The sequence below is a fragment of the Schistocerca piceifrons genome, chromosome 8, assembly GCF_021461385.2.
Source record: "Schistocerca piceifrons isolate TAMUIC-IGC-003096 chromosome 8, iqSchPice1.1, whole genome shotgun sequence".
Lineage (NCBI taxonomy): Eukaryota > Metazoa > Arthropoda > Insecta > Orthoptera > Acrididae > Schistocerca > Schistocerca piceifrons.
Window position 1 is genome coordinate 80,695,925 of NC_060145.1, and position 14,816 is coordinate 80,710,740.

The following is a 14,816-nucleotide window of genomic DNA, read 5'->3' on the forward strand; positions in this document are numbered from 1 at the left end:
ACCAATGACAGGGTCGGTTGTTCATTTATTGTCGGGGCACAAAGTTTCAAATACGGCTCCATGGTCATTGTTCGGTCTTCACAGCTGAGCTCTTTGCCCTCTACCAGGCTGTTCTTTACATCTGCCGCCACCAACATTCTGCTTCTGTCATCTGCTCCGATTCCCTGAGTGCCATCCAGAGCCTCAGTGATCCGTATCCGGTTCACCCTTTCGTGCACCGGATCCAACGCTCTCTTCAGCAGCTGGTGGACGACTGTTCTCCGGTTAGCTTTATGTGGGTTCCTGGCCATGTCGGTATCCCTGGGAACGAAGCTGCAGATGCTGCGGCCAAGGCTGCGATCCTCCAGCCTTGGACAGCTTCTTGTTGTGTCCCTTCATCAGATTGTAGCAGGGTCATTTGTCGGCGCATTTTATTGCTGTGGCATGCCGATTGGGTTGCACTTACGGACAAGCAGCTTCGGGCCTTGAAACCTCTTCCCGCGGCTTGGACATCCTCCTCATGCCCCTCTCGGCGGTAGGAGGTAGTTTTGGCCTGGTTACGAATTGGACACTGCCAGTTCAGCCATCGCCATCTGCTGACGGCTGCGCCGGCGCCGTTCTGCCCATGTGGGCAATTGCTGACGGTCCGCCACATTTTAACGTCCTGTCCGGATTTTACTACACTGTGTCTTGATCTTGGCCTGCCATGTACTCTCGATGCCATTTTAGCGGATGACCCAGGAGCAGCTGCTCGCGTTCTTCGTTTTATCAAATTGACCAACCTGTCTAAGGACATTTGATTATGCTGTTTTTTTAATCCTATGCCTGTTGATCTTTTATCGTGTTTTCCCTTTTAGTTGCTGTTTTAAACTTGTGCCTCGCAGTGCATTCCTAACGTAGTCTGTGCGCTAATGACCGTTGAAGTTGTGCGCCCTAAAACCACAAAAAAACATGCACCCTTGTTCTTTAGGGGGCCTCCAGCAAAAGTCAGTTCCTTGGTGGTTGCCGAAAATTGCTGAGGCCATTAAAGAGCATCGGTGAGCTCTACAGCAACATAAGTGGCATCCTTCCATAGAGCTTTTAAACAGCTGCGTGCCCGCATTCGCCAGCTTATAAAAAAGATGGAAACAGGAGTGTCGGGAGAGTTAAGTCTCGACCATTGGGTGCCATACGTCACCTTCCCAAGTCTGGATGAAGATCAGACTTGTTTGTGGGTACCAGACCCCGACAGGCATTAACATCAATGGCGTGTTATCTACCAACGCAAACGCAATTGCAGAGCTCTTCACTGAGCTCTATGCTCGTGCCTCTGCATCGGAGAATTGTCCCCCAGCATTTCACACGCTCAAACAGCGAATGAAAAGGAAAGCCCTCTCGTTCGCTGAACTTCACAGTGGACCCTATAATGCTCCATTTACAGAGTGGGAGCTCCTCAGCTCCTGGGCCAGAGAGGATCCACAGTTAGATGTTCAAACCTATCTCATTCGACTACAAGCAACATCTCCTAGTCATCTACAACCGAATCTGGTGAGATGGCGTCTTCCCGTCGCAATGCCGGGAGAGCACCGTCATTTCAGTGCTCAAACCGCTTAAAAACCCACTGGATGTGGATAGCTATCGGCCCATCAGCCTCACCAATGTTCTCTGTAAGCTGTTAGAACGTATGGTAAGTCAGCGGTGTTGGGTCCTGGAGTCACATGGCCTACTGGCTCTATGCCAGGGCTGTTTCTGATAGGGTCACTGTACCACTGATAACCTAGTTTCCCTCAAGTGCGCCATACAAACAGCCTTTTCCAGACACCAAAACCCGGTTGCCGTCTTTTTGATTTACTAAAAGCTTAAGACACTACCTGGCGACATCATATCCTTGCCGCATTATATGAATGGAGTTTCCAGGGTCCGCTCCCGATTTTTATCCAAGATTTCCTATTGCTATCTGCTTTCTGTGTTTAAGTTGGTGCCTCCCACAGTTCCCCCATATCCAGGAGAATGGGGTTCCGCAGATCTCTGTATTGAGTGTGTCTCCATTAGTAGTGGACATTGATTGTCTAGCAGCAACTGTCGGGCTATCTCACCTTCTCTTTATGCAGACAACTTCTGCATTTCGTACTGCTCCTCCAGTACTGGTGTTGCCGAGCGGCACCTATAGGGAGCATCCACAACGCGCAGTCATGGGCTCTATCCCACAGCTTTGTTTTCAGCCCCAAAGTCATGTTGTGCACTTCTGTTGGTGTCGTACCATTCATCTGGAACCAGAACTTTACATTAATGTTGATCAACTCACTGCAGTGGAGACTCATCGATTCTTAGGACTGGTTTTTGGTGCCCGATTGACATGGCTTCCTCATCTTCGTAAGCTGAAGTGGAAGCGCTGGCAGCACCTCAATGCCCTCTGTTGCCTGAGCAACACCAACTGCGGTGCAGATCGCTCTATGCTGCAGCAGCTCTACAGAACCCTTGTTCAATCCCGCCTTAACTATGGGAGTCTGGTTATGGTTCGGCGGCACCCTCAGCATTGCATTTGCTCAACCGAGTACACCAAAGTGGCAGTCGACTGGCAACGGGAGCTTTTAGGACGAGTCTGATGACCAGCGTCCTGGTGGAGGCTGGAGTCCCTCCATTGAAGTTTAGGCGTGCACAACTGCTTGCCAGTTACGTTGCACACATTTTGAGTTCTCCTGAGCATCCGAATTACCGTCTCCTCTTTCCATCCACGGCGGTTCATCTCCTGTATCTGAGGCCCAGGTTAGGGCTTCTGATTGCGGTTTGCATCCGATCTCCTCTGTCTGAAGTGGAGTCCTTGCCTTTACCACCTATACTTTAAGTCCATTCATTTACACCTCCGTGGTGTACATCTAGGCTGAAGCTTCACGTGGACCATTCGCATGGTCCTAAGGACTCAGTTAACACTGCAGAATTTATGGCAGGAGGTGCTTCTCACCAGGCTGTGCATTGGGCACAGCCCATTAATACATGGTGTCTTCCTCTGGTAGGAGGATCCCTCATTGGGAGGTTCGTAGTGTGTCACTTTTGGTTCAGCCTATTTTGGCAATGTGTGTTTTATGTACTAACACCAGGGCAGCCCTTGGTTTGGTAGGAAATCTGCCCACCATCCTCGCACACTGACACCAGCTTCAGCCTAGTTTTGAAATTTTGTGAACTGTCGGGTCCCATCTGTAAAGCGCTTATGATAAGAGGTGGACTTTAATGAATTATAAACAACTCTGCCTGTGTGGACAGACCTCACTCCCTATTCCCCCTTCCTACCCCGTCCCCCATGAGAATAACCTGCTGACTCTTTGTCAGAATGCTGATGATTATGCTGTAGAGTGCCCCACATACAAAATAATCACCAATTTCCTCCAGTACAAAAGTGATGATTCTTTGGTGTCCCAACGTGTGCTATCAACAGATTCCTTCTTTTAGTCAAGGTGCATAGTAAAAAATCTTTCCTCCCCAATATGATTCAGTACTTCTTCATTGATTATGTGATCCACTCATATGATCTGCAGTGCTTTTCTGTAACACCACATTTCAAAAATTTTGAATTTTTTCTTGTCTGTGCTGTCCGTTGGTGTTTGACTTCGGAATAAGGCTACTATACAGACAAGCAGTTAAGAGACATCCTAGTATTCAAATTTTCATGTTATAATATTTCTGTTTCTCAGGAAAGATTTCTTTGCTGTTGCCAGTCTGCATTTCCTATCCTCTATACCTCTACCATTGTCAGTTATTTTTGCTATCCAAATAATGTTTTGTTCCCCAACTTAATGCTTTCAGCATCACCAGATTTAACTTTACTACATGCTATTACTCTTGTTTTATTCTGTGCCAGATATGTTTCACTATTAAATAAACTTTCTACTGCCTAGAAAATGAAAATGAGATCTATTTTCTGTTTATTATAGCTGTTGAAAATGGGTGTAATATTCATTGTAGAAAATAAGTTTGTAGTGTAGCTGAAGATATTGAAGATTTAAAAAAACTTCCTGCTGACTGTAAGCCATGGACCTCACTTAACATAATTTCATAATTTAGTGGTGTTATCATTGTAAGGGTATTTCAAAAGTACATTAAAATTCCAGTTCTCATTTTTCCTGGTTAACTGATGAAATAATGAAGATGTGGTACCTTCTTGGAGGAAATTGATATGTACAGAATGTCTCACTAAAGACGCCCAGGAGTAGTCCATGGGTTTCGCAAGACAGCCTCTGCTGGCTGCTGCTGCACCCATCTCTCAGATCTAATCTGCCAGTCGTCACATGCGTGCTCACTTCCAGCGAGTTACGCGTAAATAATATGTTGTCATCTTATTAAGTTCAGCTTACCTTTATTTACAGTAGGTGCTCGAAATGATTCCCTCTGTGATGAGAGCAGCCTGACATCTCCTAAACATTCTAGCAAACACTAGACGAATTTCAGCTGCCGAATTCTGGGAAATGACTAGCCAAACCCCGTCTTCCAACTCTTTAAGCATGTGGGGATTGGTGGCATATACCTTGTTTTTAACATTCCTCAAAGGTAAAAATGACATGGGTTTAGATCTAGAGAACAGAGGTCAGTCTTCAAAAACACTTCATATTGCTCTCATAGAATGATAGGCAGGTGTGTGGTCTCGCATTGTCCTGAATCAGATAATTGTACACCTTTCCGTTAGGTGGTAGTGGGTGAAAAAAGGGATGCAGTATATTGTTCACATACCTGTCAGAAAGTATTGTTTTGTGGAAAAGGATTGGCCCAATAATTGCACACCACACTCCTGTATTCACATCATGCAGAGGTTGTTGATGTAATTCATTTTTGGAGCTGCAACATTGATTGATCTGAGAATTTACATACCCTGACAAATGCGGCCATGCTGATGTGGAAATAAAAGTATCTCGAGGTCACCTTTCCCATCATGCACAGATTGTAACAGCTAGTTGCAATAACGATTTCGAGCAACAGTATCGGAGTTCCTCAGTTGATTTACAATAGCTATTTTGTATGGTTTCAATTTCAGTTTGTGCACAGCTGTGAGAGCAGATGCTCTTGACACACCAGTCTTAAGTTTCAAACGGCACAGAGATTTTCTTGGACTTATTTCCAAGGCCTCCCCTATCTTGCTTAATTTATTTTCGGTAAAACCAGTAGGTTCTCCAGGCCTTTGTTCGTGTAGCACAGATCCAGACTCTTGAAATTTCTTGACTAATCTGCATATTGTTGAATCATAGGGAATATGCACATCAGGAAATTTTCATATAAATTCAAGCAGACGTTCCACATGAGATCCTGTTTTTGCGTAGTCAAACGCAAGAAACACTCGTTGACCCTTCGTGTGTACCATACTGAATGATGTCTCCACAGCAAACTCAAAACAAAACACCTGAACACTGTCTCACAGTAAAGAAGAAAAGTTCATGGTGTTGCTGTCCGAGGACTGGACGCACAAGCTTGCAGGCAGGGAGAGCCCCAGACTCAACGCAGTTACACTAATGATGTCTAGCGACAATATTTGAAGCAAATTAAACTTGACAAAGAAACTCAAAAGAAAGCACCTGTACACACATTCGCACAACGTAGGGCATGTACAAAGTATTTGTGTCGGAGAACTAAGCATAGTGATAATCGGCAAACACGCTGCACGATCCATGGACCCCTCCTGGCCATCTTTCATGACAGACCCTGTAATTGCCTAGCAGAAAAACTGATAAACATCCACTCTGTCATACATGAAGTTTTCGTGTACTAAATTCGCATTTTTGTTTGTGTGGTTTTTCCAATTTTACTTTGTAGTAATTTAATGCTTCCCATACCTTAATCATTTTTTCCATAGTGTATTTTATTGACTTCGTTGCATACTATTCGATAATATTGGCATTGACATCTCAGAAGCACGTAAGGCATATGAAACACATTTTTGGTATCTAATTCTGATGGTGCAACACACAGGTGTGATACAGTGTTAGCTGTGCAGGGCAATGGCTAGCGTGGTAGTGATGACAATGCCACTAGGCACAGGGATAGGAGCCACAGGGGGTGGCAGTGGTGCGGGGTCAATTCGCAGAGCGAGACCCAGATCGCGTCCTCGACCTCGCCAACAGTGTGGCACTATCGCTGCTGCTTTCTCAGATACTGGACCTACGGGCATTCCAGAAAAGGACGAGCAGTTGCAACAGCAACAGCCACGGAGGAGGAGGAGGAGACGACGGAGAGCACGCACATCTTCTCCCCAGTCCCCAAATGGAACAATGGGTGCTGCGGGCTTGCCCACAAATCAAAAAGGGTACCGCCGTCGAGCACGCACCCGCCCACAGCGGCTGCGAAGGGTTACATTTAGTGAGTAAATAAACTCCCACACATTCAGAAATTAACTTCACTGAACTGTGATTGTAATGGTTTAATTTTAAAACTTTTGGGAGCATGCTTGTTGTGTATGTATAGTGGGGAAGGGGAGATCACAGCTGATAAAACTTTGTACCCATAGAAAATACTGTCAGCCTTGTAGTTGACTACTTTCCATTTGAAGCAAAGCGGCTTATGAGGCAGAGGCAGCCAGCCAGACAAAACTTGATATAAATTCACAACATGAGTTCTATTTGTACCTCTTCCCTAAATGCCAAATTCTACTGAAGCTCTCCTGCACCTACTGCTGTGTGATGCTGCTGAAGGAAACAACCTTAGGCAGAATGGGTTTACCCACACAGTCTTCACACTATCACGAAGTGTGCATTGCTATAAAAATTAATCTCTTGGAGTGCTAATTCAGCTAGGTGTACCAGCATGCTTCTCGAGATTTGGGAGAGCTAGAGAAGTGGTGTCATTGTTGCAGCTGTGCCTATATGCCATGGTTCGATAACTGTCAACAAAAGAACACTAGCATCTGTAGTCCTGTATAGTTTAGTTTAGCAGGAAGTTGGAATGATGAACTGCCCAGTTTTCAGACCATATCTGGAATCAGTGTGTCAGCTGTACTGATGATTGTTAAGCCATTAGTTAAGAACAGTTTTAGTGCCTCCCTAAATTCACTTTTCATTATAAATAACTAAAACTCGGATACCATAAATTCAGAAAAACTGTCACATAATAGAGTATTTTCCATGTATATTTTTGAGATTATTATATGTGTGTGTATCTTAAATTGCATATGAAAAATGGAAGCAGCACGTGGTATCTCTTACCAAGAATCGCAACAGCGAATTGCATCCACACACCGTCCATAATTAAATGTACACAATAGTAATAGGCTCTGTTTCATACTAACTTGCAGTGCAAATAAAATTCTTGAAAGTTGCCATTCGTAGCGGAATAGTATTTTGAAGAAACATGCTCTTCATTTGGTGTTATAGTTCTAGCATTTGTACATGTACAATATTTTACGTTGTTGAAATTTATACTCGACGTTAGACTTATCGCAAAATTAATTTTCAAGTGAGGATTTTAAATTGTAATATTAGTGTTGAACTAGGTTATTTGCAGTGTTTATGGTTACTCTTGTTTCAAATTATTATTTTGTATGTCATAAATATAATGTATCTCATATTAGAATAATAATTCAGTCTTTCTGTCCTAATTTCATACATGCATGGTAAGAGACAGTGTTATTTATAAATTTATTATTAATTCATTTATTATTAATTCAGTGCCTAATGAATAAAATAACTACTTGTATTTAATGACTAACTTCAAGTAACATTCTTGCTATCAGTGTTGAACAGTAAATGTAATCAAGTAACAAGCATTTTTAAGTTCATTTACGGTTTACAGTAACCAGTAAATATTTTACCTTGCGAAACTACCTGGCAGATTAAAACTGTGTGCCGGACAGAGATCGAACTCTGGACCTTTGCCTTTCGCAGGCAAGTGCTCTACTGAGCTATCCAAGCAAGACTCGTAGCCCCATCCTCACAGCTTTACTTCCACCATTATCTTGTCTCCTACCTTCCAAACTTCACAGAAGCTCTCCTGCGAACCTTCTACCTCAGATGGTAGAGCACTTGCACGCAGAAGGCAAAGGCCCAGAGTTCGTCTCATTCTGGCACACAGTTGTAATCTCCCAGGAAGTTCGTGTCGGCGCACACTCTGCTACAGAGTGAAAATTTCGTTCTGGATTTTGTATTGTGTTCACCCTCTGTGGGCCCCCTGGGGGTCTGGGGGTAAGAATAGGCCCGAGGTATTCCTGCCTGTCGTAAGAGGTGACTAAAAGGAGTTTCACATGTTTTGGCCTTTATGTGATGGTCTCCTGTAGGATTTGAGCTCCATTCTTCAAAATTTTCCTGGAGAGTGAGCCAATTGGGGAAGGGCACCTTACATGGTGTATCGTGTCCACCATGCATTCAGATCTGTAGTCCACTTTCTCGTTGTCGCATTTAAGTCCCGCTCATTCTCCATCTCTTGGGTGAGGACACCTTACTGAGTGCTGTTTCCCCAATGCACTAAGTAGCGTCACTCTCTGCGTCGACGATGACCATGCAGTTCTTTGCACCTGATATCGAGCATGGTAGCCAGTCCGTTGAGGTGGGGCTGACATGTACCCTGTTGGTTGTAGCCCCTTGACCACACAGGGATCACTCTACTGATGCCTGCGCCCACATATGCCAAGTGGTAGATGCCCATCCCCCTGGGGCATCAGGACTCCCGGCAATGGCCATCGTGCCAGGTGGCCTTTGCTGCAGCTGGGTGGTGCTGGTGCAGAGGGCCCCTGGTCGGAGTGGGTGGCATCAGGGCAGATGACATGCGATGAAGCGTAGTCAATCATCTCTTGCTGGTTGTGAAACACCAGTAGTCTCTAAGCATACACGAGCTCAATTCAACACACAGAACTACGACCTGAAATCGTTCCCCTCCCTGGCCACACCATGGGAGGAATGTCGGGCTAAGGATAGAAGCGGACCTTATTCGCCCTGATACCTTGTATGTTTTTTGTTGAGCATTTAGAGGACAAGTTTGGGGAGATGGAGGGCTTGCCCAAAATGCGATCTGAGTCAGTCTTGATCGAAACAGCATCCTCTGCCCAGTCACGGGCTTTACTCATTTGTGACAAGCTGGGGGATGTTCTGTAACCATCACGCCCCATAAGAGCTTAAATATGGTCCAGGGTATCATATTTCACAGGGACCTTCTTTTGCAGTCAGACGATGAGCTGTGCACCAATTCAGAGCAGCGAGGTGTACATTTAGTTCGGTGTGTCCATCGGGGTCTGAGGGATAATCCAGTTACCACTGGTGCCTTCATCTTGGCCTTCAGGGGTGACACACTGCCTGATAAGGTCAAGGTGATCTACTGCTGTGATGTAAAGCCCTGTATCCCTCCCCCGATCCAGTGCTTTAAGTGCTGGAAGTTCGGCCATATGTCGTCTGGCTATACTTCCAGCATCACATGTCAGGATTGCAGACGCCCATCACATCCCAATGCTCCATGTGCCCCGCCTCCCATCTGTGTCAACTGTGTAGAGCACTGTTCGCCTTGCTCACCAGACTGCAGGATTCTCCAGAAAGAATGGAAAATCCTGGAGTAAAAGACCCTTGACTGACTGACCTACGCTGTGGCTAAGAGAGAATTTGAACGCCTACATCCTGTACGCATGAGATTGTCTTACGCGGCCGCTACAACAGTTCTGCCACCATCAGCTCCGCCAACCCAAGTCACCTCTCGGAGCCAGAAGACTACACCTGCCCTCTTGATGGTGGGGGGGTATTTCCCTCCGTGTTTCTGCCGCACCACCTACTTTGGGAGCAACCCCCCCCCCTTCCAACCATTGGAGGATGTCCGCCCCACTTCTAAGTCGGAGAAGCGTAAGTCTTCGACTTCTCTTGCTAGGAAGGGGTCCCTTGGGTCACTCCCTTCCAAGATTTCTGCTAGTGGGAAAGACTATACCCGCCAGTGGCTGAAGTGGCCAAAAGCAGCTGGATGTAGAACTTCACAATCATCCTCAGTCCCTGAGACTAAGCCTGTAAAGTCTTCCCAACCAGGGAAACCCAAGGAGCAGTGAGAGAAATCCAAAAGAAGACCCCTAAGACCAAGGAAATTGCGGTGGTACCCATGCCACCACTAGCTACAAGCTCTGCTTCTAATGATTGGCATCCACTGAGGACCTAGATCTCGCCAGACCCTCAGACACAATGGATACAGACTCCTCGGGCAATAAGTCAATGGCAGCAGATGACTCTGAGGCATAAACAGCCTCATTGAAAGTTCCATGCCTTCCCAGTCTGACAATGTCATCCTCCAGTGGAATTGTGGCAGTTTTGCCACCAACTGGCTGAGCTATGGCAACAGTTGATCTTTACACCTGCTACTTGCATTGCCCTCCAGGAGACCTGGTTCCCGGCAATGCGGACCTGTGCCCTCCGTGGCTATAGGGGATATTACATGAACCGTGGTGACTATTATAGTGTCAGATGGAGTTGGTGTCGTTTGTCCTAAACTCAATCTGTAGTGACACTGTGTCCCTTCAAACCCCTCTTGAAGCTGTGGCTGTCAGAATAAGGACAACACAGGTAATAACTGTCTGCAATGTATATCTTCCTCCAGATGGTGTAGTACCCCTGAATGTATTATCTGCCATGATTGATAACTTCCTAAACCTTTCCTACTTCTGGGAGACATTATCGCCCATAACCCCTTGTGGAGGTGGCACCGTGTTTACTGGCCAAGGCAGAGATATTGAAACTTTCTGTCTCAGTTCAACCTGTGCCTCTGAAATACTGGGCCACCACACATTTCAGTGTGGCTCATGGTAGTTACCCCGGCCATTGTTTTATCAATTTGCAGTCCAGGACTTCTCCCATCTATCCACTGGAGAGCACATGACAACCTGTGTGGTAGTGACCACTTCCCCATCTTCCTGTCACTCCTCCGGCCTCAGGCCCATGGACGGCTGCCCAGATGGGCTTTAAACAAGGCCGACTGGGTAACTTTCTCTCTTTAGGGTGCCCCTGGTGTAAGGCAGTCCGTTGGTAGTTGCTGGAAGCTGCTGAAGCAATTAAGGAGCTTCGGCAAGCTCTACAGTGGCATAAGCAGCACCCTTCCCTGGAGCACCTCATAGCCTTTAAATGGCTCCGTGCCCCGCGTTCGCCAACTTACCAAATGACGGAAGCAGGAGTTTTGGTCGAGATACATCTCGACCATTGGGTTCCATACGTCACCTTCCCAAGTCTGGGCAAAGATCAAACGTCTTTTCGGCTACCAGACCCCAACAGGTGTTCCTGGTGTTATCATAAATGGTGGTGTGTTATCTACCAATGCATACGCGAGTGCGGAGCACTTCACTGAAGTTTTTGCTTCAGCCACTGCGACAGAGAATTACTCCCCAGCCTTTCGCACTCTCAAATGGCGGCTGGAAGGGAAAGTCCTCTTATTCACTACACGTCACAGTGAATCCTATAACACCCCATTTGCAGAGTGGGAGCTCCTCGGTGCCTTTGCACATTGCTCCAACACAGCTCCTGGGCCTGATGGGATCCACAGCCAGATGATTAAACATCTCGTATCTGACTACAAGCGACATATCCTCGTCATCTTCAACCGGAGATCACAGTGGCGGGAGAGCACCATCATTCCGGTGCTCAGACGCCTTAAAAACCCACTTGACGTGGATAATTATCAGCCTATCAGCCTCACCAACATTCTTTGTAAGCTGCTGGAATGTATGGTGTGTGGGAAGTTGGGTTGGGTCCAGGAGTCACGAGGCCTACTGTCTCCATGTCAGGGCGGCTTCAGCCAGGGTTGCTCTACCACTGATCATCTTGTGTTGTTAGAGCCTGCCATCAAAACAGCCTTTTCCAGACACCAACACCTGGTTTCCATCTTCTTTGATTTACGAAAAGTGTACGACACGACCTGGCGGCATCATATCCTTGCCACATTGTATGAGTGGGGTCTCTGGGGCCTTCTCCAGATATTTATCCAGTACTTTCTGTCGCTCCGCATTTTCCGTGTCAGTTGGTGTTTCCCATAGTTCCATCCATATCCAGGAGAGTCGGGTCCCGCAGGACTCCGTATTGAATCCGGAACCAGCACTTTACCTCAGTGACGATCCACTCGCTGTAGTGGATACATATCGATTCTTAAGTCTGGTTTTCGGTGCTTGTTTGACATGGATTCCTCACCTTTGTCATCTTAAACGGAAGTGTTGGCAGCACCTCAGTGCCCTCCGCTGCCTGAGCAACACCAACTGGGGTGCAGATCGCTCCACACTGTCGCAGCTCTACAGAGCCCTTGTTCAATCCCGCCTTGACTATGGGAGTGTGATTTAGGGTTTGGTGGCACTCTCAGCATTACATTTGCTAAACCCATTGCATCATTACGGAGTTTGACTAGCGACAGGAGCTTTTAGGATGAGTCCGGTGACCAGCATACTAGTGGAGGCTGGAGTCCCTCCATTGAAAATCATACTTGCACAACTACTCGCCAGTTACATTGCACAAATTCATAGCTCTCCTGAACATCCTAATTACTGTCTCCTTTTCACAATCACAGTGGTTCACCTCCTGCATAGACTGCCTTGAGTCAGGGCTGATGCTTGCGGCTCACGTGCGATCGCTTCTGTCTGAACTGGAGTCATTTTCTTCACCACCTCTCCTTGAGGTCCATTCACATACACCTCCATGGTGTATCTGTAGGCTGATGTTTCTCCTGGACCTTCCACGTGGCCCTAAGGACTCCGGTAACCCTGTGGCTCTCCGCTGTCACTTCCTTTCGGTTCTTGATGTATTCCAGGGCTCGGAAGTAGTTTACACCGATGGCTCGATGATTGATGGTAATGTTGGCTTTGGCTTTGTCCACAGAGGCCATATTAAACAGCATTCCTTGCCCGATAGCTACAGTGTATTCACTGCAGAGCTGGTGGCCATATCTTCTGCACTTTATTATGCCCGTTCATGCCCCGAGGAGTCAGTTTCTTCTGTGTACTGACTCCTTGAGCAACCTACAAGCTATTGACCAGTGCTACCCTCTATCCTCTGGTGGCGTCCATCTATGCCCTGGACCAATCCCATCGTTTGGTGGTGTTTGCGTGGACCCCAGGACATGTCAGCATCCCAGGCAAGGAACTTGCCGACAGGCTACACGGAAACTACTTCTGGAGATGGGAATCTCTAAACCTCACCTAGGTTCTGATTACGCCACAGTGTTTGTCGGTTTTGGGAGACGGAATGGCATAACAGTACGCACAACAAACTGCGTGTCATTAAGGAGACTACGAATGTGTGGAAGTCTTCCATGTGGGCTAGTCGCAGCGAATCAGTTGTCCTCTGCCGACCCCACATTGGTCCCGCTTGGGCGACCCACGGTTACCTCTTGCACCATGAAGACCTGCCTCAGTGTCAGTGCATCACCCAGTTGACAGTGGCCCATATTCAGGTGCACTGTCCCACTTTGACTGCCCAGTGAAGAAAGCTTAGGTTACCAGACTCTTTGCCGCTAATTTTATCTGACAGTGCCTCATCGGCTGATTTAGTTTCAAGTTATATTCGTGAGGGTGGGTTTTATCATTTGATCTAAGTTTTAGTGCATGTCCTCTGTCCCTCCGTGTCCTCCACCCTAGTGCTTTTAGGGTGGAGGATTTAATGTGTTGCAGAGTGGATGACTTTTCCTTTCTATTCTCGTGGTCGGCCAGCCACTGTAATCTTTGTTTTACTCTCTTCTGTTTCTAGTGTCTCTCGGTTGTTTTGTTGTCCTCTTTTGTTCCTTTTAGTGTTCGTTGCCTTTCCTTCGTTCTTGTGGTTTTTTCCTTCCTTTCCGTTTTGTTATGTCTCATCTAGTTTATTCTCCCACTTGTGGCATTGTTTCATTAGGAGCAAGGGACCGATGACCTTGTGGTTTGCCCCCCCCCCCCCCCCCCCCCTTTAAACCATCCAACTAACCAACCAATCACCCTTTGTGTCTTGAGACAGGTAACTAAAGTTTTAAGGAAATTATCCTTGTAATATACATATTTTTTCTGGTCAGTGCCTTAGTTTCAGCAGCATGTGTGCCCTGACTGTCCTCCTCCTCCTCCTCCTCCTCCCCCTCCTCCCCCTCCCACCCTACCTTTTATACCGCTGTTTTTTTTCCCACATATTTTCCACAAATTATAATTAGTCTTTCCTTCACCAGGTGATGACATAATGACGATGTCCTACAGCGAATCTGATACTACAGTGGAGGTAGTAACAAGTTCTAGAAAAGAATCTTTACCACAGTTTCAGTACAGCAGGGTGAGTGAGATTCTTGAGTTATTTCTTGTAAATAATTGGTTGAAAATAATGACTAAATTTGTTTTTCACTTTTCAGGAACAACTTATTGAATTTGGCCGGAGTCCTTTAGCAAAAGTAAGACCTGAATGCTTAGACCCTGCGTTTAACAAGTAAGTGGCAGATAAAATATAGAAAAATATTTCATGGTGTTATCTTTGCATGTCTGTTGGTTTCATTTCTGTATCAAAATTTTGTAGTGCTCGTGGTGTGTGGGACCCAGAGCTTTGGCACCTAGAGAGGAAGCGATCTGAAACACCTCCAGATGACAGAGGTATAAGAGGAGATCCTGCAGATACTCACAAGGTACTTCATCTTTTAGAAAAGAGTTAGTTTTCCATTATCTCTCTAAAAATATGTATTTTAATATCCATATATGTTGACACTAGGATAACAAGTGAATGTGTACATCAGTGCAACTACAAATTGTGTCAAAACATGCTCAGTAATTGATAGTCCCACAGGTATCAGATTGGAAATTTAAAGAAATAGGTCCGCAGTCTGCCATGCCTCACCACTAACTGGCTGGGTGAACGATGAGAGAAAATGAAAGCAAGGGCATTCAGACTCCATTTTGACTGCATTGTGAAACACTTTGCTCAACCAACATTTTAATGATTGTT

At 46.1% G+C, this 14,816-nt stretch overlaps 1 protein-coding gene across 7 annotated transcripts in view; it reads left to right on the plus strand.

The window, feature by feature from the left end:
- Positions 1 to 14,816, plus strand: part of LOC124711454 (eukaryotic translation initiation factor 4E transporter) — a 289,788-nt gene that overhangs the window by 81,148 nt on the left and 193,824 nt on the right. For all 7 annotated transcript variants that reach the window (XM_047241541.1, XM_047241542.1, XM_047241547.1 and 4 more), the window contains exons 2-4: positions 14,056 to 14,156; positions 14,233 to 14,306; positions 14,394 to 14,499. In XM_047241541.1, coding sequence (XP_047097497.1) covers positions 14,056 to 14,156; positions 14,233 to 14,306; positions 14,394 to 14,499 — 281 coding nt within the window. The remainder of the gene's footprint in view (positions 1 to 14,055; positions 14,157 to 14,232; positions 14,307 to 14,393; positions 14,500 to 14,816) is intronic.